The 25,509-nt window shown below is 37.7% G+C and overlaps 1 protein-coding gene across 2 annotated transcripts in view; it reads right to left on the minus strand.

The window, feature by feature from the left end:
- The window catches only part of MALRD1 (MAM and LDL receptor class A domain containing 1), a 784,828-nt gene that overhangs the window by 143,193 nt on the left and 616,126 nt on the right, over window positions 1–25,509 (minus strand). For both annotated transcript variants that reach the window (XM_086714806.1, XM_086714807.1), the window contains one exon: window positions 11,413–11,676. In XM_086714806.1, the coding sequence (XP_086570932.1) occupies window positions 11,413–11,676 (264 nt within the window). The remainder of the gene's footprint in view (window positions 1–11,412; window positions 11,677–25,509) is intronic.

A 25,509-nucleotide genomic window follows, 5' to 3' on the forward strand; every position in this document is an offset into this window, starting at 1 on the left:
TCACATTTGGGTTGCTTCAGAAAGATGACTTCACTGATGGTGATCAAGAGGGCTGATCCTTCAATAGCAATCTAGTCCTGCCAAGTACTCAACTCCCCCTGGATGCTACTCTTAGTCCTGAAACTGTATTTCTGTCTTCCTCTCTCATTGACTCATTAGGACTACAATTTCCTAAAGCAATCATAATGTTTAGGCTTTTTTTTTACAAGTTAGAGCTGAATCAGAGCCCTTCACTCCAGGCTGCCATCAGGCATCTCTTGTCTCCTGTTTGCTCAAGAACCTGGCAACCAGCAGGCCTAGGTTTCAGTCCTGATCTCTGCTCTCTGGTTCTACTCCAGTTTTGTCCCATGCTGGTGTCTGTCATGTCTCTGAGCCTTTTTATGTGCCAGCTGTTCTATCTAGCATTGCTCTGTGTTTGGAATAGAGGGAATGTTGAAGCATGAACCCATTGCACCATCTCACCAGGAGTTCTGGATAGATTTGAAAAGTACTAAATAATAATGATATTAACAAACTTAATCCAAGTCCAACAAGAATGGCTGTGCTTTTCTCGACTTATCTAGTAGTGTCATGCGTAATACCTTATTTGAACATTTTAATCTAAACCTGCTGTTATAATTTCAAGAAAGGATTTACCTGGGAAGTCACTTCTACTGAAACAAAGACAATTAAGTTTAAACTTCTCAAGCTAAATTGATAGTTTAGAACACTTGGGAATAAATATCCTCATGGACGGGTCTTGCAGATTTTGTCAGTATCATCACGATTTCTTTTCTTTCTTCAAGTATATTTATGGGCTGGAATTGTTATCATAGGTTACTGATACAGTTTGACAATTGTCTATCAAACTTAATTTTCAAGTTGGACATAAAATGATGCTTTTAAGAGTGTGTCTTTGGGGGCGCCTGGGTGGCGCAGTCGGTTAAGCGTCCGACTTCAGCCAGGTCACGATCTCGCGGTCCGTGAGTTCGAGCCCCACGTCGGGCTCTGGGCTGATGGCTCAGAGCCTGGGGCCTGTTTCCAATTCTGTGTCTCCCTCTCTCTCTGCCCCTCCCCCGTTCATTCTCTGTCTCTCTCTGTCCCAAAAATAAATAAACGTTGAAAAAAAAAATAAAAAAAAATAAAAAAAAAAAGAGTGTGTCTTTCTACTGACTAAAAATACCAGCTCTGAAAATTAAAGTGATGGGGTGCTTGGGTGGCTCAGTCAGTTAAGCGTCTGACTTTGGCTCAGGTCATGATCTCACAGCTTATGAGTTCAAGGCCCTATGTCGTGCTCTGTGCTGACAGCTCAGAGCCTGGAGCCTGCTTCGGATTCTGTGTCTCCCTCTCTCTCTGCCCCTCCCCCGCTCACACTCTGTTTCTCTTTCTCAAAAAATAAACATTAAAAAAATTTTTTTTAAAATGAATGAAAATTAAAGTTAAAGTGATGCTTTTCATTGAGTCATCTTTCCTGAGGTACTAGAACATCAATTCCCACTAATAAATATTATTATTGAGCTGATGCTACATGTGAGACTATGCTTAGCACTTTTTTTTTTTAATTTTTTCCACGTTTTTTTATTTATTTATGGGACAGACAGAGACAGAGCATGAACGGGGGAGGGGCAGAGAGAGAGGGAGACACAGAATCGGAAACAGGCTCCAGGCTCCGAGCCATCAGCCCAGAGCCTGACGCGGGGCTCGAACTCGCGGACCGCGAGATCGTGACCTGGCTGAAGTCGGACGCTTAACCGACTGCGCCACCCAGGCGCCCTATGCTTAGCACTTTAACTGGAGAGTACAGGGGACACTTTTTAGAAAGAGTGATCAGGACATATACAGCAACGAAAGCAAAATGAAAATAGAAAGCAGTTAACAGTTCAAAATAATAACAAGAGAAATGCCATAAGTCCAGGCTTCATTGGTAAAGCATTGGTACAGATAAGCATTATAAAAATAAGAGATTCCTTTATTGCATGGAAGTATATAAAGACTGAAAGAGTAGAGTCTTGAAATGTTTTAAATTTTCATGTGTCCAGTAAAAACTCATTCAGCAGAGTGAGATTAAATCTATAAATGAGGCATCAGTAAGTTTGGCATTGGAACAGTGAGCAAAGCGGTTTGCCTTTCACTGGGAAGTTTGTGTAAGGAGGCAGCACAGACAAACTTAGAAAACAAGGCTGAAGCCAGATTGTAGAAATGGCTAAGATCCCAGAAGAGATGATCCTTAAGCTTTTTCAAGAGGTCAAATAATTTTAAGATATACATTGGCAAGATAGATGATATTGCAAACCAAGTGAACTAGTATATCGAATAATCTAACTCTTATAAGAGGTATTTGTAAAAAAAAATGAAAACATATGTGTATATATATATATATAAATATATATATATATTCATGCATTTATATGTGTGTTTGTGTATATACACATAATTTTATCACCATTATTTTGCATTGCAAGGGGCTGAGCGTTCATAAAAGATGGCAGTTTTAAGGTTTTAAATAATAGGTTGAGATTTGCATACAAAGCTGATAATACAGATCTAGTGTTGAAGCATTATTTTGAACACATCTACTTTTGAGAATACTAATCCATCCATATTCCTTCACCCAATTTCCAGGGTGACTGATAGCTTAGTTTTCAAGTTAGCTGTACAGTGAAGAGCCCTAAACTGTATGAGGTATAAATCCTCAACTTTGGCCCAAATAGTATTGAAACACATAAAAATACGTAAGCAAATACATTGTTTCGATTTAGAAAAAGTTTTACTTTTTCCCTTTTATAGAAAGTTTACAGTTAAGAGTTAAAAAATATTATGAAATTTAAAACTAAAATCGTAGTTTCTATGGCATTTAAAACACTATAACATTAAAGCTAATGGATATTTATCAACTTCCTTCTAAAAGCAGGTGGCAAATTATGAATGCAATCAATATTTATTGAAACCCACACAGCATTGGACATTGTACTGAAAACAGAAAATAAATTAAATCATTACGTTCTTTCTCTCCTTCACTAGTACCGCATAGACAACAAGGACAAAAAATAGTCTAAATAATCTATATATAAAATTTATAGGAAACTAGGATTTCAAAACGTTTCCCTGGACAATATCTACTTTTGCCACATTCAAACATAGTTAATGTCTATAAAAACACTTATTTCAATCTGTCATCATAGAGGTTGACACTCATTCATACAAAAATAAGCCAGGTAACACAGAGCATGCTGTGGCTTTTAGTTCTTTCACTCAAGTGTTAGAGATACATTAAACAGAAGCAATTCATGAATCGTTTACTGGAGTTAAATTTCCCTAAAACAAAATTCCTTTTATAGATTATAATTGCTGTTTACAAAATATACGCAAAAGTAAAGTACATGTGACCAGGGGTGTGTATCCATTTACTATTAAGATGAAAACTCACGTATGCAGCCCACATTTCTAAGAGCAGAGCGATGTGGTCTTGAAACCTGAGAATGAAGGCTATCGGTCCTTTAAGGCATATACGTACCCAGTACAGGGAAGGATGGATTTTTACTCTCTCCTTAAACTAAAACAAACTACTACTCTTACTGAACTATCTTAGCAGTTTGAGTAAATTTTGTAAAACTCTAAAAACAATTTAATGGGGAAAGAGTATTAATTTATTATGAGTATTATGCAATGCACCATAATCATCCGATTCTTCAGTATCTCTGTAAAAGAGACAATCACCACGATTTTCATGCTGAATAAAACTGAGCAACGCTTTTGTAAGAAGCTGTCAAATGCAGAGGGATAATCTTTACAGTATCATTGATTGAGAAGTACCATAGGATGCTGGAATCCCAGCTACTATATTTAAAGGCTAATAATAAAAATAGCCTGATGATAAAGGTTGATTCATAAATCTGAGGAGTGTGACCCATTGTAAATCCTCTAAATGGCACTCAACTACATAAGACACATCAACTACTACTGGAATATAAGTTAAAGTTAGAAAGCAGGCAGACTGTCCACTTCCCTATCCTTTTCACAGTCATATCCGTCAGTGACGGATAGCTTCTATGTGCCTCTCCTCAAACATTCTGCAACCCCTCTCTCTGTTCCGGATCTAAAGGATGAACTACAAAGATACATCAGCATGCTTCTTGCCCACTAGCTACTCGTTGGGTTTGGCTGATGTATAGAACCAGCAAGAGAGAACATGGAGGGAAGAGACTGGAAGATCGCTAGCTGTTCCCCAACCTTTTATCAAGCCATACCTTTTTTTTTTAAATTTGTTCTAGTTTTATTTTATTTTTTAATATGAAATTTATTGTCAAATTGGTGTCCATACAACACCCAGTGCTCATCCCAACAGGTGCCCTCCTCAATGCCCATCACCCACCCTCCCCTTCCTCTCATCCCCCATCAACCCTCAGTGTGTTCTCAGTTTTTAAGAGTCTCTTATGTTTTGCAAGCCACACCTTTTATCAAGCAGCTCTCTCTGATTCCAGGTTAAGACACATCTTCCCTTCTCCCACATGCTTTGGTCTATGGGTGATAACAGCTCCTGCTTTTACCATTTGTTGCAGCTTCTTTATGCATGCTAGTTCCCTATGTACAACCTCTTTATGAAAATATTCTCAAATTTTATAACATCCATGTGCCATGTATGTCTTGTCAGGATACTGACTGACACAACAGCTGATGAAATGGAGGAATATTGGTAAGAGGAGTGCTCCTAGTTTGGTGCTCTGTTCCCATATAATTAAACCATACTTACTTTTCCCTTCTTTCTTTTTTTTTTGTTTTTTTTTTTTTTTTTAAGGGAAAGGAGATATTTTTGGTAAAGATGTACCCCTTCAGTTTATTTAAAAAAACATGTTTCCACAGGAAAGACTATGGAATATGAATTATTTTTAAATGTTGAACTCATCACAGGTTTGCATAAACGTTCTGATAACTAGAATATTTATCTTTGCAAGAATAAAAGGCCTTTAAAAACCAATTGCTACTGATTTCCCTGCTTAAACTGTAACCACTTCAGAATCCTTATTCCTACACCACATTTAAACATGTGCAGGCCTCTCCAAACCAAACAACCAACCAAAAAACCTCTTACTTTGTCCTATATCACACTGTAGGTGCAAACTTATCGAAAGGGTTGTCTACAGTTGATTTCTCTCCTTGCCTACTTTCTCTACAAAAGATTGGCATGAGAATTCTGCCCTTTCCATCCACAGCAAGTTCTCTCTCCAAGCTCACCAGGAATTATGTTTGCTTTTCTCGATTTATATATTTTTAAGCCTAAGCTTACATGATCTCTCAGAAATATTCCAACCTGTAAATACTCTCTGTACTTAAGGCTTTCTAAATTTCATTTATGGTTATTATTCTCTTTTTTTTTTCTGCCTTGTGTCTGTGACCACATCTCAGTGTTTTTCAATGTTTGCTTTTTCTAAACTGTCCGCCACCTTATGTCTTCCTCTCTATATTGTCTCATCCATACCCACAGCTTCAAGCCTTGTATGTATACTGAAGGCCATGTGTCTTCTATGCCTTCCCCTCTCTCTCTCCAGAGCTCCACATATCCATCCTGAATACATTCTGAACATTTCTGTGCATATGTGCCACAAATGTCACAAACACAACATGTTTAAAAATGAAGTCACAGGGGCGCCTGGGTGGCGCAGTCGGTTAAGCGTCTGATTTCAGCCAGGTCACGATCTCGCGGTCCGGGAGTTCGAGCCCCGCGTCAGGCTCTGGGCTGATGGCTCAGAACCTGGAGCCTGTTTCCGATTCTGTGTCTCCCTCTCTCTCTGCCCCTCCCCCATTCATGCTCTGTCTCTCTCTGTCCCAAAAATAAATAAACGTTGAAAAAAAAAAATTTAAAAATGAAGTCACAATCTTCCACTAAGAGGTACTTCTCCTCCCATTTTCCCCAGCTCAGGAGAAATGGCACATTAGCTGTCCTATTGCCCAAATCAGAAACTTGGAAACTCTTGATCACACACTCTTCCTCTTCACCTGATTGTCTCTAAAGCCTAGTCAAAATCTTTACACATTGTGTTACCCAGTCAATTCTTTTATACTTCAGTTGTGATACCTTCTAACCAGCCCCCTCCTTCACTCCAGTGTATTCCATGTACCACCTGAACCGCAGCTGGCAGGGGCATGATGGGCAAGGAGGGACCCTTCAAGATCTGGTCCTGCTCATCTCTCCAGACTTATTTCTACATTTCTCACCATAAACTCTACACTAGTTATACCAAATATGCTTCAGGCAAACAACTTTTTCTCTATTTCTGGAACATTCTTTTTTTAAATACTTTTTTTCATGTTTATTTATTTTTGAGACAGAGAGAAAGAGAGGGGGACAGAGGGTCCAAAGCAGGCTCTGTGCTGACAGCACAGGGCCCTATGCGAGGCTCGAAGTCACAAACTGTGAGATCATGACCTGAGCTGAAGTCAGATGTTTAACCAACTGAGCCACCCTGGCATCCCTATTTCTGGACCATTCTTTAGGGGGATCAAGCATCTCTACCTCACTTGCCTAATGACAACCGTCTTTCCGAATTTGCCTCTGTGAACATTTTTCTTATTAAAATTTACAGATTCCCCAGCACCACGGTTAGGAAATACCCTATGTATTCAATAACATTTATCTCTGCATTTATCTCTGTCACAGAACTTATCACATTTTATTTTCAACTATCGCTTACTAGTCTCCTTCAGGAATATATACTGTATTTACAACCTGAGTTGGTCTAATACCACATCCATCTGTATCATTAATGGCCAATACAGTATGTGGCATAAATTACGTAAATGAGAGTTTATGAATGAATAAATGAGTGTGAGTTAAAAAAACAAAACAAAACATACCCTTCTAAATCAATAGGTAAGCCCAGAATAAAACAAAACAAAACAAAAACCAAAAACCAAAAACCAAAAAACATACCTTTAATTGTTTGGTAAACTGTCATCATTAGAGGCTGTTATTCTGTAAATTTGCCCTAGCATTTTTTACTGTAGTTGATTTTGACACAGTTTTTTCTATAGAGTCATAACTTAATCAAATATTTCAGAGATGGACAGAAGCAATACTCTCATGATACCAGTCTATTCCTAGCATGGGCTTATTTCCCTTTAGGAAGAGAACTTCCTATGTTCCTACCTCATCAAATGCCAATTTTGCAACGAGTGTCTGAAAATATAAGGATACTGTACTTTCCTAAGCTTCTATTTAAATAGCATTCTTATTTGAAGTCAAATATCATATGACTATATTGAACTTAATAAGATTTCTATCAACCAAATTACATTAGAGCCCTGATGGGAATAGGGATAAATAATTTGGCAGGCTTTCTCTTCTTCATTCTCTTCCATTTGTTTACCTTTCTCTAAGAAAATATTATAAAACTTGACAGGTTGGCTTTATTACAGAAAGAATGTCACAGGAAATAACAGGAACATGGAAAACCAATCTCTAGGCCTAAACTAGGAAAAGAAGTTCACTTATTTAAGACTGAAACCTTGGGGCGCCTGGGTGGCGCAGTCGGTTAAGCGTCCGACTTCAGCCAGGTCACGATCTCGCGGTCCGTGAGTTCGAGCCCCGCGTCGGGCTCTGGGCTGATGGCTCGGAGCCTGGAGCCTGTTTCCGATTCTGTGTCTCCCTCTCTCTCTGCCCCTCCCCCGTTCATGCTCTGTCTCTCTCTGTCCCAAAAAAATAAATAAACGTTAAAAAAATTTAAAAAAAAAAAAAAAAAAAAAAGACTGAAACCTTTAAATATCCAAACGCTATCTCCTCTTTCTTGAATTTGTCTGTACTCCTTTTCCGATAGTTTTACTTCCTGATGTCCAACCTAAACAAGACAGTGAAATAGCCTTATATTTCTTTCAATATCCACTCTTAACACTCACAATTCAAGCTGCTTTTTACTACTTAAAAATAAAAAGTGGCCATTAGCATGTGGTTTATGTAGTTCTGTCACTGCCAACTATGCCAAAACATATAATATAGTATAATATAAAACCAAACAAACAAATAATCAAATGTTAGTGGTGCTGTGACTCACTATGCTTTCATGATCGCCTTAATGATTTGTGAAATTACTTCATAACCAATACTGTTCCTTCCCTACATGAAATACGATAGTTATAATAAAAGTAGAAAATACTGAATGCAGGACTGAGGATTTCATGTATTCTCTCAAATCCTCACAGCCCTATAAGGTAGGTATTACATGAATGATGACTGATTCTAATAACTTTTCCAAGTTTGCATAGGTAATAGGTGACAAGAATGAGATTCAGGCCTATGACCTTAGGATTTACTATTCCATGGACTCTTTTTTTTGAATTGGTAACAATTATTCTTTTTTAATGTTTATTTGCTTTGTGAGAGAGGGGGGACAGAGGAGGGACAGAGAGAGAGGTAGGGAGAGAATCCCAAGCAGGCTCCATGCTGCCAATGCAGAGCCTGACATGGGGCGTGATCCCACGAACCATGAGAACATGATGTGAGCCAAAATCAAGAGTTGGACGCTCAGCCAACTGAGCCACCCAGGTTCTCCCATTCTATGAACATTTTTAAGTTTCTTTATTTATTTTAAGAGACTGGGGGTGGGGGCAGAAAGATGGAGAGAGAGAGAAAGAATCCCAAGCAGGTCCTGCACTGTAAGCATGGAGCCCAACACAGGGCTAGAACTCATAAACCATGACCTCATGACCTGAGCCAAAACCAAGAGTTGGACACTTAACTGACTGAGCCACCCAGGTGCCCTTCCATCCCTCCATGAACTCTTAATGACATTATATCTACCTACATAGTGGTCCAGGTCCAACCCCTAACTACATACCCCATATAATACACACACACACACACACACATATATATATGTATATACATATATATACATATGTATGTATAACACACACACATATGTATATACATATATGTACATATGTATACATATGTACATATATGTATATACATATGTGTGTGTGAAATAAATATATATAAATTATATATATTAAAGTGAATATTTGCCTAGAGTCCTGTACTTGAACCATCTTCATAAATATTAATAACTACATGTCCACAATCCATTTCCATAAACATTTGTTAAAAAGATATCAAGTCCCATTTACAGCTGCATCAAAAAATACCTAAAGGGGCACCTACGTGGCTCAGTCGGTTAAGTGTCCACCTCTTGATTTCAGCTCAGGTCATGATCCCAGGGTCATGGGATGGAGCCCCGCATCACGCTCTGTGATGAGCATAGAGTCTGCTTGAGATTCTCTCTTTTGCTCCCTTGCCTCTCACCCCTGATCATGCTCTCTCTCTCTCCCTAAAATAAAATTCAACTTAAAAATATATCTAAAAGTAAATTTAACCAAGGAGGTGAAAGATCTGTACTCTGAAAACTATGAGATATTGATGAAAGAAATTGAAGACAATGCAAATAAATGGAAAGATATATCATGTTCATGGATTGAAAGAATTAATATTGCTAAAAGGTCCAAAATACTTAAAGCAATCTACAAATTCACTGCAATCCCTACCGAAATACCAATAGTATTTTTCACAAGACTAGAACAAATAATGCTAAAATCTATATGGAACCACAACAGACTCCAAATTGCCAAAGCAATCTTGAGAATGAAGAACAAAGCTGGAGGTATCACAATGCCAGATTTCAAACTATACTACAAAGCTATAATAATCAAAACATTAGGGTACCAGCACAAAATCAGATACACAGATCAATGGAATAGAATGGAGTTTAGCAGTAAGCCCATGCATATACAGTCAACTAGTCCATGCCAAAGGAGACAAGAGTACACAATAGGGAAGAGACACTCTCTTAAATAAATGGCACGGAAAGATGGGACAGCAACATGCAAAAGGATAAATCTGGACCATTTTCTTACACCATACACAAAAATAAACTCAAAATGGATGAAGGACCTAAATTTAAGACCTGAAACCATACAGCTAAAAGAAAACATAGGCAGAAACTTTTGGACATTCGCCTTAGCATATTTTTCTGGATTTGTTTCCCCAGGCAAGGGAAACAAAAGCAAAAATTATTCATTAGGACTACAGGAAACTAAAAAGCTATTGCACAGAGAAGAATACTACCAACAAAATTAAAAAGCAATCTATTTAATGGGAAAAGATATTTGCAAATAATATACTTGATAAGCGCTTAATATCCAAATATACAACTCAACACACACACATACACACACACGAATAATCTGATTAAAATTGGGCAGAGGACCTGAATAGAAATTTTTGCCAAAGAAGTCATCCAGATGGCTAATAGACACATGAAAAGATGCTCACCATTACTCATCATCAAGGAAATAAAAATCAAAACTACAATGAGATACCACTTCACACCTGTCAGAATGTCTAGTGTAAAAAAGACAAGAAATGACAAGTGTTGTTAAGGATTTAGAAAAAAAGGAATGCTTGAGTACTGTTGGTGAGAATGTAAAATGGTGCAGCCACAATAAAACAAAAATAAAACGAAACACAACAACACAAAAAAATTCCCAAGAAACAGTACAGAGGTTTATCAAAAAATTAAAAATAGAACTATCATATATATGATCTGGTAATTTGACATCTGGGTATTTACCTAAAGAAAACAAAAACACTAATTCAAAAAAATACATGCACCGTATGTTTACTGAAGCATTATATACAATGCTTCAATGTTTCCATTATATATGGAAACAAACCAAAAGCCCATCAATAGATGAATGGATAAAGAAGATGTATATATACACAATGGAATATTATGCAGCCATAAGAGAGAATGAAATCCTGCCATTTGTGACAATATGGATGCACATAGAGTGTATTAATGCTAAGTGAATTAAGTCAGATGGAGAATGACACGTACCATATGATTTCACTCATATGTGGAATCCAAAAAACAAAACAAATAAAAACAGAAACAGACTCATAAACACAGAGAACAAACTGCTGGCCGCCAGAGGCATGGGGGTTTGGGTGTTGGGCACAGTAAGTCAAGGGGATTAAGAGGTACAAGCTTCCAGTTATAAAATAAATAAGCCACGAGGATGAAGAGTACAGGAAATAAAGTTAATCATACTATAACAACTTTGCATGGTGAAAGATGGTCATGGCAACCACAAAAAAAGATAACAAACACATAGTAGCATTCCCCCACATGAATGGCCCAGATGTAAATAAAAAAGGAAGTCAGAGAAGTTTAACAGAGATTAGAGTGACTACAAACAGGATGTTTCCAGATATACTAAGCAAGGTCTACATGCTTTGTTTAGTAATACAATACAAACCACTATGTTATGGATGCTAGGGTCATGGTAAGACTATAGAGAAGTTTGTTTCACCTGTCAAGCTCTCTTTATAATTTCTAAACTGCATTTCTTCCCTGGCACACTGAGTTAGTGAAAATAACTCACAGCAGCTGGATTCATCTTCATTAAAGTGACAGTCAGGCACTCCGTCACAAAGCAGGAGGGATGGGATACATTCACCGCTCGAGCAGTGGAACTCCATTTCACCACAACGCTGAGAAGGGGGGCTGAGAGAACAGCCCATTTCATCAGAGCCATCTACGCAATCTTCCTGTCCATTACATTTCCCTGAGAGAGGGACACACTCGAGTGTGTAGATACAAGAAAATTGATCGGCTTCACAAGGTGATGGCTGTGGTGCCACAGGACCTAAAGAGAGAGCAAGTCATTTTCGTATTAGGAGAATCATCACCCTGTTTAGTGTTGAAACATCATAGGATACATTTATTCTTGGGTAAAAATGAAACACTTTGACAATTTAAGTAATTTAATTTCCAGTGAGGAATAACATGAGCTCTACAAAACATCCAGAGGCTATTAGCGAATATGCCTCATCTTAACCTCAGAAACAACATTCTTTTTTTTTTTTTGAAACAACATTGTTAAAAAGGGTATCATTGTCATGAAAAATGACACATTGAAATTAAAGAAGAAATTTTGGTTTGCACATCTTAAATTTGACCACTAAGTCAGGTTTTCCCTGAGAGTAAAGATATTTTACACAGTAAATTAAGCACTTTGGAAAGCTGAATTCATCACTTTAGAGTTTTGTGAAGGGATTGTCATCTAGTAAATGACTCAGCTGGATTTGAACCACATTACCTTCAAGGTTCCTGCCAGTGCAGGATTTCATCTTGTCATCCATTATGATTTCATTGGTGCTTTAGATATGGCAGCACATGACCTTTGAGCTGTCATCAGGACCGAAGGTCAAAGAGCAGTGTGACAAACCCATAGATGACATCTACTTCTGTGACTCAGCCCTGACCAGGGTGTCAGAAGCCAAATTTCCCAAGTTGGAGGCACAAAAGTTTTTAAAAACTTGAAGATAATGTGGTTCAAATCCAACTGACCCATTTTACAAATGAGGATACTGAATCCCATAAATTTTGGGTGTCCAAAGACATAATACTAGTTTAATAAATTTTTGACACATGAAAGTATTCTGTAGCAAAGGTTTAAATCAACTCTAAGCCAAAACTTAAAGCATGAGCAAAGAATGTTGACTTGCTGCTGTTTTCCGTGGTCAGAGAATATACATAATTACACTAACATGCTGGACCATTATTAGTGGAATGGTCCTTACACTTCATATTGCCTCTGTGACAGTTGTTGATGGGCTCATCAGTATATTAAGGGAAAAAAATAGGTAATAGCGGAGATCAGTTCAGGAATCGCTTTGTATTCATTTTAAAACAACTTTTATTTATATATTAGTTAAATTACATATAAGATTATATATCTTATATAGAATATATACATGTAAGCTATATATTCTATTTAAAAAAAATTTTTTTTTCAACGTTTTTATTTATTTTTGGGACAGAGAGAGACAGAGCATGAACGGGGGAGGGGCAGAGAGAGAGGGAGACACAGAATCGGAAACAGGCTCCAGGCTCCGAGCCATCAGCCCAGAGCCTGACGCGGGGCTCGAACTCACGGACCGCGAGATCGTGACCTGGCTGAAGTCGGACGCTTAACCGACTGCGCCACCCAGGCGCCCCAATTCTATTTAATATTATATAAGAATGATCTGTTTGATGCATAAACACGGTGCTGTGAATTCATTTAAACTTAAATTTGCAAGTTCCTCTTCCTCCTCACTCACTCAGTAGTGGTAATGTATCTAGAATATATTTACACCCAAACTCTGCAGTGAAAGCCATATATTTCAGAGATCCTTTCATGGAAACCAGCATATTTAACTGGGGTAAAAGCGTGACTTTGAGACATTATTACCATGTTCTTATTTAACGGCTAATAGGTCACAGCAGCACATACAGTTGTAGGGCTCAATGTAAACATCCTGAACTCAAACTGAGAAAGTAAGTTAGATTTAAATTTTTATACCTTCATGTATGTATGTGTGTATGTATGTGTGTGTGTGTGTATATATCCCTTTATATATATTTTCTATACCTTTATATATATAATTATATTTATATAATACAGCTCTTATAATATTTAACCATGGTCAGATAGTTTATTTTTTTTTCTTTCCATTAATCTCACATTTCAGAAAATGCGACAATCCTTTCTTTTATTTTTTTCTAAAATATTTTATACACTGAACTCTTCTCTTTATGAACTCACTGAAGGTTGAGAAGTTTGGATAAACTCTGTGTATGATAAAAATTCAGAATCAGATTTAGTTATACACCTAATACTTAGCTAAGGTACTAACCCTTTCTGGAAAAAAAAACATTAAGGAAGTAATTTTACCCCCTTCATGATTTGTTACTCTCCTGTTCAAAACAGTGTGTGTGTGTGTGTGTGTGTGTGTGTGTGCGTGCGCGCGCGCGTGCTCTGTTACTTTTTTCTTTATATTAGATACATAAATACAAAATTATCTCTTTTATGTGGAGGCAGTGATTCCATTATTCTAGAATTATTTATTTTTTTTTAATTTTTTTTTCAACGTTTTTATTTATTTTTGGGACAGAGAGAGACAGAGCATGAACGGGGGAGGGGCAGAGAGAGAGGGAGACACAGAATCGGAAACAGGCTCCAGGCTCTGAGCCATCAGCCCAGAGCCTGACGCGGGGCTCGAACTCACGGACCGCGAGATCGTGACCTGGCTGAAGTCGGACGCTTAACCAACTGCGCCACCCAGGAGCCCCTAGAATTATTTATATCAAAAGGTAGTCAGAACTCACTTGTCCTAGGTCCTTCTTTACAGGGAAGCTGGTGGGCTTATATTGACTTTCATGGACTCTTGTCTTGTGCTTCCCAGGTTCTAACAGCCAGATCAAGGTGTTAATTCCCACGGCTCCTGGGAAGTTTCCCAACAGTTCACAACTGAGTCCAGCCCCAGGAATTTCCCTCTAAAGTTATACACCCTCCAAGGATCATCTCCATTCACTGCCTGGTGCTCTGGGGATAAAATGGCCCGGCCCCTAAGCCTCGGTTTGGGACATCTATGAAAGGGATGGTGCAGCCCCAGAACTCCCGTGACATCATCTGAGGCCCCTACGGCACCTGCATCTCAGTCCAACTGTTCCCCTACCCAGTCCAGTTTCCTCCACTTCGCAGGGGGTGCTGCTCACAGAATTTCCAATAACCTTGTGCATGAGAATCTGTGCCTCCGAGTCTGCTTCCCTGGGAACCCGACCTAAGATACTCTCCAGCCATCAAAATGTATTTTGTTTTAAATTGAATTCCCCTGAATCACATCTCAAATTTTCCACTGAAGTATTTCTGATGCAAGAGGAACATGAACTTGCATCCCTAGGGAAGTCTAAATAGGCTCCTAGCCAGAAGCAGTTCTCCATAAGCTCAGCATTTCTCTTAAGTCTCTTGTTTTCTCTAATGAAAATTCTGTATTCTACTACATAATATATCCATGCTTTCTTCATATAAAAAAAAACTTCCTCCAGGTATTCAAATGAAACAAGTACTCAGGGAAGATGTAGTGTATTAATCTTCTGAATTCAATGCATTCTGCTCTATAATCCCTTTGAGAAGTTAAAAAAAGTTCTCCTAAAATTTTAATAACGATGTATTTATTCTTGGGTGTCACCCATGGAGTTAGCTAATCATTACAAGTAATGTAATTCTCATATAATTCTGTAAAAAAGGAACAATATTGGGGTGCCTGGGTGGCTCATCGATTAAGTGTCAGACTTCAGCTCAGGTCATGATCTCACAGTTTGTGGGTTCGAGCCCTGCGTCGGGCTCTGTGCTGACAGCCTGGAGCCTGCTTCAGATTCTGTGTCTCCCTCTGTCTCTGTTCCTCCCCCACTCATACTCTGTCTCTCTCTCGCTCTCAAAAATAAATAAAACATTAAAAATTTTTTAAATGAACAATATTAATTGTTCTCTTTTATAAACTGAATATTCTCAGTACCACCTTAAATACATATTATTAAATGAAAGAAAAAAAAAACAAAGTCAATCTGAAAAGGCTACATATTGCCACATTCTAACTGTATGATATTCTGGAAAAGGTGAAACTGTGGAGACAGAAAAATGATCACTGGTTGCCAGGGGACGAGGGGAAAGAGGACATAAATAAGAGAAGCGCAGGGGATTTTTAGAGCAGTGAAATTATTCTGTATGACACCGTAAGGGTGGATACATGCCACACCATAGGCTGAATGTGTCCCCCCAAATTTCATGCTGAAATGGGATGATATTTGGAAGTGGGGTCTTCCGGAGGTGATTGGCTCATGACTGATGCGCTCATGAAGGCAGAACCCTCATGAATATAAAAATAGCTCTTGCTACTTGCACCTAGTGAGGACACAGTAAGAAGGCATCATCTAAGAGAAAACAGCCACAATATACCTCAGAATCTGTATTTTAGCCGGTAACTCATATTTGATGTTTGACTTCTGAAATTTCTATGTTCTGATTTCTCCTAATCCCTTTAATTTAATTAAATTAATTTATTTATTTATTTAAAAATTTTTTTAAATGTTTATTTTGTTTTGAGAGAGCGCGAGCAGAGGACGTGCAGAGAGAGGGGGAGGTAGAATTTGAAGTAAGCACCAGCTTCTGAGCTTCCAGCCCAGAACCCAATACAGGGCTAGAACCCACGTGCTGGGAGATCGTGACCTGTGCTGAAGTTGGCCGACGGAGCCACCCAGCTGCTCCTCTCCAAATCCCTTTTAAAATTCAACATTTAGGGGCCCAGTCAGTTAAGCGTCTCGCTCTTGATCTCAGCTTAGGTAAGATCTCACAGTTCGTGGGTTTGAGCCCCACACGGGCACGCTGCTGTCAGTGTGGAGCCTGCTTTGGATCCTCTGTCCCTCTCTCTCTGTCCTTTCCCCACTCATGCTCTCTCTCTGTCTCAAAAATAAATAAAAGTGCTGAAAATAAAATACAACATTTAAAATATGCGATACTTTGACAAATGTAGGGTGCATAGGTCAAGCACACTGGCCCATGACTTACCACACCCGGTGAGCTATGGGTGTTTAGAAACAATGGAACTGAAGTGCAAGGCCAGTGAACACACGAGGGGAGGAATACCAGATCAGCCCCAACCCTAGGAAGCTTCCTTGGAAATGCATGTTGTTCACTATGTGAGAGAGTTACTCTGCGCGACAGCATAACGTGATCAGGGCAAAACTGAAACCAGGAAATCAAGCTGAAACAGCCCATTCAGTGCCCAGAGTGTCATTTTAATATGCCCCAAGGAGCATTGTTAGACTAGGGAAAAAAATGAAAGAAAGTAAGAGAGATAGAGGGTGGTTGCTCACAAATTGGAGACTGTGAAGGAGGGAGAGAGAGAAAAGCAGGAAGAGACACTCCAAGAAAATATGGACTCATTTTGACAATACAATTCACTGTTGAATTTAACGTTGTTTCTTCTTGTTGTTGTTAAGCCAACATTCCTGAGGCTGTATCTGATTAGAGATATTGACCAGACCTGATGCTGGGGCAGGAAGGGGAAAAAGGCTGCTGTGAAAATTTAGTGTACATGCATGCACACACGCACACGTAAACACACTAATATACTCTCTCATATTAGCTGTAGGGGAATGGTTCTCAAATGAATTACAAGTCTAAAGTGTGCTGGGATCAATAATAAAGTCTATCTCAAGTTGTAGCTTGCAATGGATTTTCTCTCTGGATGTTAGAGCTGATTCAAACCTGTACCAACAATAAAGTTACACTCACTCGCTGTACCCCACCAAGTATGCTGCCTCTAGTGGGGAATAGGTGTGCCTTTATAGCGAGCATTATAAATTATACATAAGTCACTGCTCTCTTGTCTGTATCGCATGAGGAGTATGATAAACACATGAACACTTGCTTCTGTGTGTTTCAACGGGAAGTAAGTTAGAAACACTGCTTTAGAGTGCAGGGGATTTGTAGGCAAGCTGATTTTGAGAAAAGTGATTCTGAAACAAGCAGAAAATCCCACAATCAGAGCTATACTAGCTCCATCAAGAAGTAAAGTGAAACCAGAAAGAGAAAGAAAGAAAGAAAGAAAGAAAGAAAGAAAGAAAGAAAGAAAGAAAGAAAGAAAGAGAAAGGAAGAAATAAAGAAAGAATCTGAAACCAGCAGAAAATCCCAGAATCAAAGCTATACTAGTTCCATCAAGAAATAAACTGAAACCAGGAAAAGAAAGAGAGAAAAAAAGAAAGAAAGAAAAAAGAAAGAAAGAAGAAACAAAGAAAGAAGAAAGAAAGAAGAAAGAAAGAAAGAAAGAAAGAAAGAAAGAAAGAAAGAAAGAAAGAAAGAAAGAAAGAAAGAAAGAAAGAAAGAAAGAAAGAAAGAAAGAAAGAAAGAATGAATCTGAAACCGGCAGAAAATCCCAGAATCAAAGCTATACTAGTTCCATCAAGAAATAGCAATTCCATCCTTGCCACCATATATTTTCCAGGTCTTTACCCATTTCTTGCTCTGACTTGTGATTTCGTGTTGAGTTTGGACATTCCAAGTCAGAGATGCAAAAGTTTCAAACTTCTCTTGAAAATACAGTGACAGCTTAATGTTCAAAGAGTTAATGGCAAGAGGTATGTATTCAATAAATAGTTCTCAAATTGATGAATACTAAATCAAGGAAATTTTACTTTCCTTGATAATAGGCAGTTAAATAACAAAAATGGATAAAATAATGAATGAATCGACAAACTATTTCCATTGGTTTAATAAGCCACAAAATAGGGTAGATCAGAAAAAGAGAAACTGGGAAGTTATTTAAAAAATATCCTCCCAACGGATTTTAATAAACCTTTACCAACTAAAGCTATCATACATTCATATGGACATTATGGGTCCAACTGCTTCAGTAATTTCATGAAATTCTACATAAAGGACTTTTGCAAACAATGCTCTCTCCAGATATGAATAAATCTGTTCTTTTTGTTTTGTAGTAAGTCTCAGGATAGGGAAAAGGAAAAACAAAAACTAAAACTAAAGCTAAAACACCTGAGATAAGGGGTGAGGAACTGGCATTGTTAACTAACTTTCATATTCCCAGTAACTAAGACATTCCTCTGATCACCGCCTTCTGCTTCATTCTGTGCTCTACAGAAAGTTACGATTCCTGACGTTTTGGGTCTTTCTTTGTCCTACAGGATGTTGAGTTTCACTGTTCACTCACTTAGTTTGGGAAGCAGTTGAAATACCTTTCTTACAGCAATGAAAATTATTTCACACTGATAATTTACACTGAAACACAGTGAATGCTTTTATGATTTTCATAGAAGTTCAATAAGAACCTTAAGTCTCAAGGATAATCTGATGGATTTTTATCTTTATGATTAATATGTTTAATGAAAGAAAAATTGATTTCCTGTTTTGAAAGGAACTTCAGTTTTAAAGGGCAGGAATTAAGCTCTTGCCAAATATTGCCATACTCAATGACATAAATGGTAAAATGTTCATTACAAAATATATCAAATATAAATTGGTAATTGTCTCCAACATATATCTCATTAATAATACTCAAAAATATCACAAAAAGATCACTATAGGACTATAGGAGGGGGAAAAGACTTTACACACACACACACACACACACACACACACACACACATATATATATATATACTTCAGAATTCTTGATTGGAGGATATTTTGAGTTATAATTTTATGTTCCTATTCCCTGAAGGACCCTTCATAAAGTACAAAAATTTCCATTTCTTTTTACATTAATAATAGTTATCTCTAATTGGGAGTATAACGGAATCATTTTGGTCTTATTTAATTTCAATATCTAATAGCTGAAATATTCCCAGAAAGATGGAATGTGACCTTTGTTTGGACTAAAGGAAACAGAAGTGTGTGGCACTTATAGAGATATGTGGGGAACATGCAAAGTATATAAGTCAGGAGGGCTAATCTGGCTTGTCAGAAGGGCTACATGAAAGAGAAAAGTCAAAAGTCTGACAGAAGAGACAAAAGTAAGGGAAATCTAAAATTTTCCAGAAGTTGGATCCAGTGTGGAAGCTGATAAGAACCCGAGATGCCAGATGCCAAACAGAAAGTAATCATTATTTTCAAAGTGAAGAGCTAAAGCCACTCAAGGCTAAGCTAAAATAAATACAGGAGAAAGCTGAAAGAAATTCAAAATTTATATATAAATTTTGCGCAGGCACGCACATGCACACACCGGAGGGTTGTTTGAAGCCATAAAGCTCTTCACTAGTGATAGAAAGGTGGAGAAGGCCTGGCAGGGGATATTGAGCAACAGAAGCAAAAAAACAAGAACAAAAACAAAAACAAAACAAAAACAAAAAACAAAAAACCTGAGACTGTGATAGAGGAGTGAATACCCGACCGCTGGATCTCCTGCTCTCCCCCAGCTCATATGGAGGTTGCAGACTTGAAAGAAAATCAAGAATATATTTATGGAAAATCAAGAGCTGAGGAAACAGAACATATTTCAGAGGCCCCCAAAGAGTTATCACTTCTACTCAACATCAAGGTTTGCTACGATTATATCAAACCACTTCCTAACTACAAAAACAGTGATAGCACGATAAATGACTGAAATTGCATAAATGAAGAATTTTCTGCCATCATATAACCCCAAATAATCTAAAACGTGTGTGAATGTGGGAACATATATAAAAATATAAAATGGTAGAGTTGCTGCTGGTCATTTGTTTCTTGTCATGAAGCCTGGAACCCAGAGAGACCCTAGTGGATAACAGATTCATTCCTATTTTATCATTTCCAGATGGTGCTACGCTCCTGGTCAGATATATCTATGCTAGCGTGACCTCTACTACACATGATGTTGGACCAGGTTACGTACTTGACCTAATTTAATGCTATTCACTTGATGGCTCTATCCCATATTAACTGCAACTTTATTTAATAGTTTAAAAATTCCCCAAATGCTGAACTCTTGACTTCTAAATTCGGGGCCATTATTATTAAATGCATTCCTTTTTAAATTCATGCTTCGTATTGCTTCCAGTATACATTTCCCAAAGGAAGATTCCTGCTCAAAAATGGTTCTCTAGTGCCTTACAGGATTAAATCCACTGTCCTTACAGGATGAAGTACCACTGTCCTAATGCCTGACTCAGCCTCACCTATGTTCTCCCTATCAAATCTAAAACTGCCAAGGAATAATGAATGTTTCAGATATGACGGTATTATATTCTTTGCTGGCTGGGAAGGGACCAGGAAAGAAAATGTCATTGTCAATCCTGTGAGTGGGAAAACTTTTACTTAACAGAAATTTTGAGTATTTTGGCACCGATCAGTTACTAGATTTTTTCTCTAAGTGTAGAAGGCTTGAGATGGAGAGTGGGAAGCTCTCTCTCCATCACACTCCATATACAACTGAAGGACATCTATAAAGAGTTTTAAGCAACCTGTGAGGGAATATTGTTCAATTTCACGCACACTTTGGAAATAGCTGCTGTACATGTCTCGGGAAGGTCAAAGGAGAGAGAGATGATGGCTGGTGGTAGAGAAAACCACTCAGGAGTCAAATATAATTCTACGTGGTTTTTCAGAGACCTCTCAGTTGTAGTATCTTGACCACTTCTATGAGCCAACCAGAGAAAGTGGTTGTGATACCACAACTTCCATTAATAGGGCACTGGCACTAAAGACAGAGATAAACATAGCTGTTTAATTGAATCAGTATTAACTTTTGAGAAATATTAATGAGTAGCTTTACCTAAAGTTTGTAGTGTTGAATTATCATTACTTAAAAAACACATAATTTTTAAGACTAATTTTTGCCTTTCTGATAAAATGATTAAAAGTGATTACTAGGGTCTCCTGGCTGGCTCGGTCCACGGAGCATGTGACTCTTGATGTTGGGGTTGTGAATTTGAGACACCCATTGGGTGTAGAGATTACTTAAAAATAAAATATTTTTAAAAAAGTGATTACTTTAAAATATATTGGGTTATCTTGTCCCATGTGTGATTCTACAGAAGGCATGACTAACATTATGTTAATTATATTACAATCAAAAAGACCAGAGGGGGCAAAAAAGCAAGGTCAGTATATTTTAGAACTTGGACTGATTTCCTAATTGATTAATCATGTGCTCCATCTGGCATAAACAATCTAGCCCACCATTTCTTTAGACCTGTTTTTACCAAAACCTGGTATTTCTCTAACTTCATGTTTTCTATTTTAAGTTTATATTAGCGAAAATAACTCATACATATAAACCCATTTATTCTTTGTTAAACCAAGAAAGTTGTGTGTTTTATTTGTTTGTTTTCTATTTTTCCCATTTCCAACTGTTTCCACAAGGAGTGACCAGTTCTTTCTGGGTAAAATGTTGTCACATGCCAGTAAGATGTTATCAGAAAAACTGTTATCAGAATTGTTGAAGTCACCTGATTTTTAATTAAAAAAAAACTCCTTACAACAGATTTTTTAGTGAAGCAGTGTCACTTTCTTATTCAATTTCTTAGGCAACAAACAAACAAACTTGTTTTCATAAAGTCTGGATATTTTCCAGATAACAACATATGTGTTCCAGGGAATCAGGAAAACCATAATAAAAGTAGACTCTAATAGCCCAAGAGAACAAAACAGAGCCAAATTGACCTTGGCAATGAAAAGCTCCCAAAATCTCTCAGACACACTTGGCCTGGTAAAACAGTTGGCCTGCTGAGTATTTCTGAGTGAAAAGAAAGGATTTAGCAAAGGTTATGATAATTTCCAAAAATGACTAGGAATTTAGGAATTGATTATTGTTTCCATATGATAGAGAAATTACTAAATCACCACACCATGATTATATATATATATATATATATAAAACACACACATATATATAATATATATATAACTTATACATTAAATATTATGTATACATTTTTATCTCATACATACATAGATGCATATGTTTATATGATCATAAATAAATATGTTTATATGACAACATCAGTGTTCACATAAAAGCATTCATCTTTAAGACAGAGAGTTAGAACAGTAACTTGTGGTTTATCTTCAGGTTCAGTATAAGGTACTTGTCAAATACAGGGTAATGGAGTATGGTTCATATTGGGACTGATTTTTCTATGGTTTTCATTTGGATTTCTTCCCCCTAATTTAAAACATTCCTTCCAGCCTGACGATCAGCAGGAAATCAAGCAAGAACCATTGCATAGTATAATATTCAAGTTTCCCCAAATGTAGTGAAGGGGGAATCCGGGTCTTGCTCCCATAAGCCTGCTTGGTATTAGCTTTTAGTGCCATTTTCTGGTTCTTGTGTTGTGTGTGTGTGTGTGTGTGTGTGTGTGTGTGTGTGTTCCTTTAAATGTAAGGTCCTTCCCAGAGTAAAACGGAATTATCCCATCCTTTGATAAACTATGAGGACTTCATGGCCCAGAATAATAGATATAAAGGCTAACAATATCCAAAAGCCAGTAAGTGAACTGGGGTTGACTGATTTTCATTTTCTTTCGGCTTTTTGTACATTAATCACTATTAATTTTAAAATTAGACCCATGATCACTAAATGAATCAAAATTATAAGAATGAACCATACATTAAAATGTTTTAAGTAGTTTCTCTACAATTGCTCTACCACTTCTGATATAAAATGAGTATCTACTCTGTATCATATACTGATTTAAATTTATTTTATATTTTTCTCCAGCAACCTAAAAGTTAAAGATCACTCATTGTCACTAGAATTAAAACACACACACACACACACACCACCACCACCACCACCACCACCAACAACAACAACAACAGCAACAATGACAGGATAATGGCAATGGGGATTTTTCAACATAGAGGACCCCAAAAATGACAGAAAATAAGCTATGCAGATCACAAAATACCATGTAAGCTATATTAGAGGAGAGCTGCAAAGTTCAAGTTAAGAGAATCTGCAAAAGGGGCTGGCTTCCTGTGGGGAGTATTAAGGATAAATTCATGAAAAAAGGTGGCTTTGATCTGCCCTTGAAAGTGGAAAAGCATTTATACAAGAGGAGGTAAAGGGCAGGGCATTCCCAGCCAGAGAAGTGGTAGGACTAAAATCATGGAAGTGAGAGAGTATGGGGCACAGCTGAAGAGAAGCAGGAGGTCCTACTTTAAGGGATTATTTTATGGACAGAGACAGATAAGACAGGAGTTGTACTAAAGGATAAGAAATATATTGAGTATGCAATTGAGAGCCGCTACGGATTTTTCTTCTTCTTTATAACTTGTATGAATTTGTATATTTTGATTAGTTTCCCTTTTATTTCTTCTCTCTACATTGAAGTACAGACAGATAATTTATTATTCCTGGTCAGCTTTATAATTTGGTCCATATACTGCAGACTATCCAAGCTTGATTATGATTAAAAGAAGAAGAGGAATGGCCATCATGCAGACATGAATGATGTGGAGATTAGATATGAAAGAGTATAGCTTTTAGGGGACTCTAAGTATGGGCTTGGTCAATGCTATGCTTCCAACCAGCTCTTTTAATTATGATGGAGTGACACAGGGACCATTAGAGATTGTTCATAGTGTGCATGGCAGGGGAGTAGATAGACCAGCTTCCTAAACAAATCTTCAAAGACAGTGGAATTAGCCAGTTTTACCCTCTGATTTAGTTCATCTTACTTGCTTCCCTCTCATTTTTCTGTGTTAGATTTTCAGTATTACATTTAATTTTGGAACTATCCAAAATCCTTCCAATAAACTTAGCTTCTACTTAAGTTAGCCCCAGTCAGATTGTGTGGCTTGTAATAAAAAAAAAATATTTTTGATGTGTTGAATAAGAAAGATGGAAGGTCTACTTTTCTGGAACTTACTTTATAATAGGTGCTAGAAGATGAATTTGGTAGCAGTATAAGTGACAGTAAATTAGATAAATCAGTTATGCAGCCATTATGGAGATTCCTGTGAATAATAAGGATGCCTTGAACCAGAGTTTGGGCAGTAAAATGGAAGCAGGGGGTGGGGCGCGGGAAGAAGGCAAAATCTATAGAATTCGCTGCTTGAGGTGTATTTAGAGTAAGGGAATGCAGGGGTAAACACACACACACACACACACACACACACACACACACACACCCCAAAACAAAAAAACTTATATTCTTATCTTCCCTTCCAACCCCAATCCAGGACAGCACACAGCACATTCTCAACAAACACTGACTCAATAAAGGGCAGGTCTGCTCAAGTTCACAACACACTGTGCAGTGATGAGTCTTCTCTAACTACAATGATACCTCTGCTTTCACCTGCTGGCCCTAACCCCTGAAACCTCCTTAACTGCACCCCTCCTCCTTCTCCCTGGACTCTCTCCCTCTCTTGGTCATTCTCTATGCATTCCTTCTGCTTTCCTGATCCTCTTGTACAAATCCAGTCCTGATCATAAAATGGCAGGTTTGGAAGGGACTTAAGAGATCATCTACTTCATTTTCCTGATGATAAAACATGGTCTCAAGAGCTAAAATGATTTTCTCAAAATTATACACTTAGGCATGATTTAGACTCATGTCTCCAATATTTTAGTCCATTTGTCACCTCTCCACCACTCAATACATGTTTGCTCCAAATGTCAGATATAACACTTTAGGTAACTACTCTCTCCATACCTTCAAGTAGATCCAATGAGGTTGCAACTGTTTATTTGGTGGTGTTGCATGCTCCCTGGCATGTCACTATGGGGTTCCACATACCCCCATTTGAGAAACATTGGTTTAATGCAGGATTTTCTAAAAACATCTGCTTGAATCAACCATGAAGCACTGTTGTAAAAATTATGCCTAGAGATTCTGGATTTTGGATGGGGACGGGGTGGGGGGGTTGGTGGAGGCACTTCTTTTACAGAAACGTACAGAAAGAAGACAACTTGTGGTTTAATGCCAAATGTCTTACTGTTTCTTTTTTTACTACCCTTGAAAGTATAATCTGTTCTGTAATATAGTAGGCAACAACCCAATTATACTGACGCAAATGTTAGAGATCCTGCTCACACGATCAGTTATAACCATTACTGTGATTATTTAGAATACTGACGTTTCAGCCCATGTTTCCTACACCTTGTGATGGGTTCTGGAGATGAAACAGACATGTTTCTCCTGCTCTTGAGG

Source organism: Puma concolor, chromosome B4 (assembly GCF_028749965.1).
Source record: "Puma concolor isolate L17-30 chromosome B4, mPumCon1.1.hap2, whole genome shotgun sequence".
Classification (NCBI taxonomy): Eukaryota; Metazoa; Chordata; class Mammalia; order Carnivora; family Felidae; genus Puma; species Puma concolor.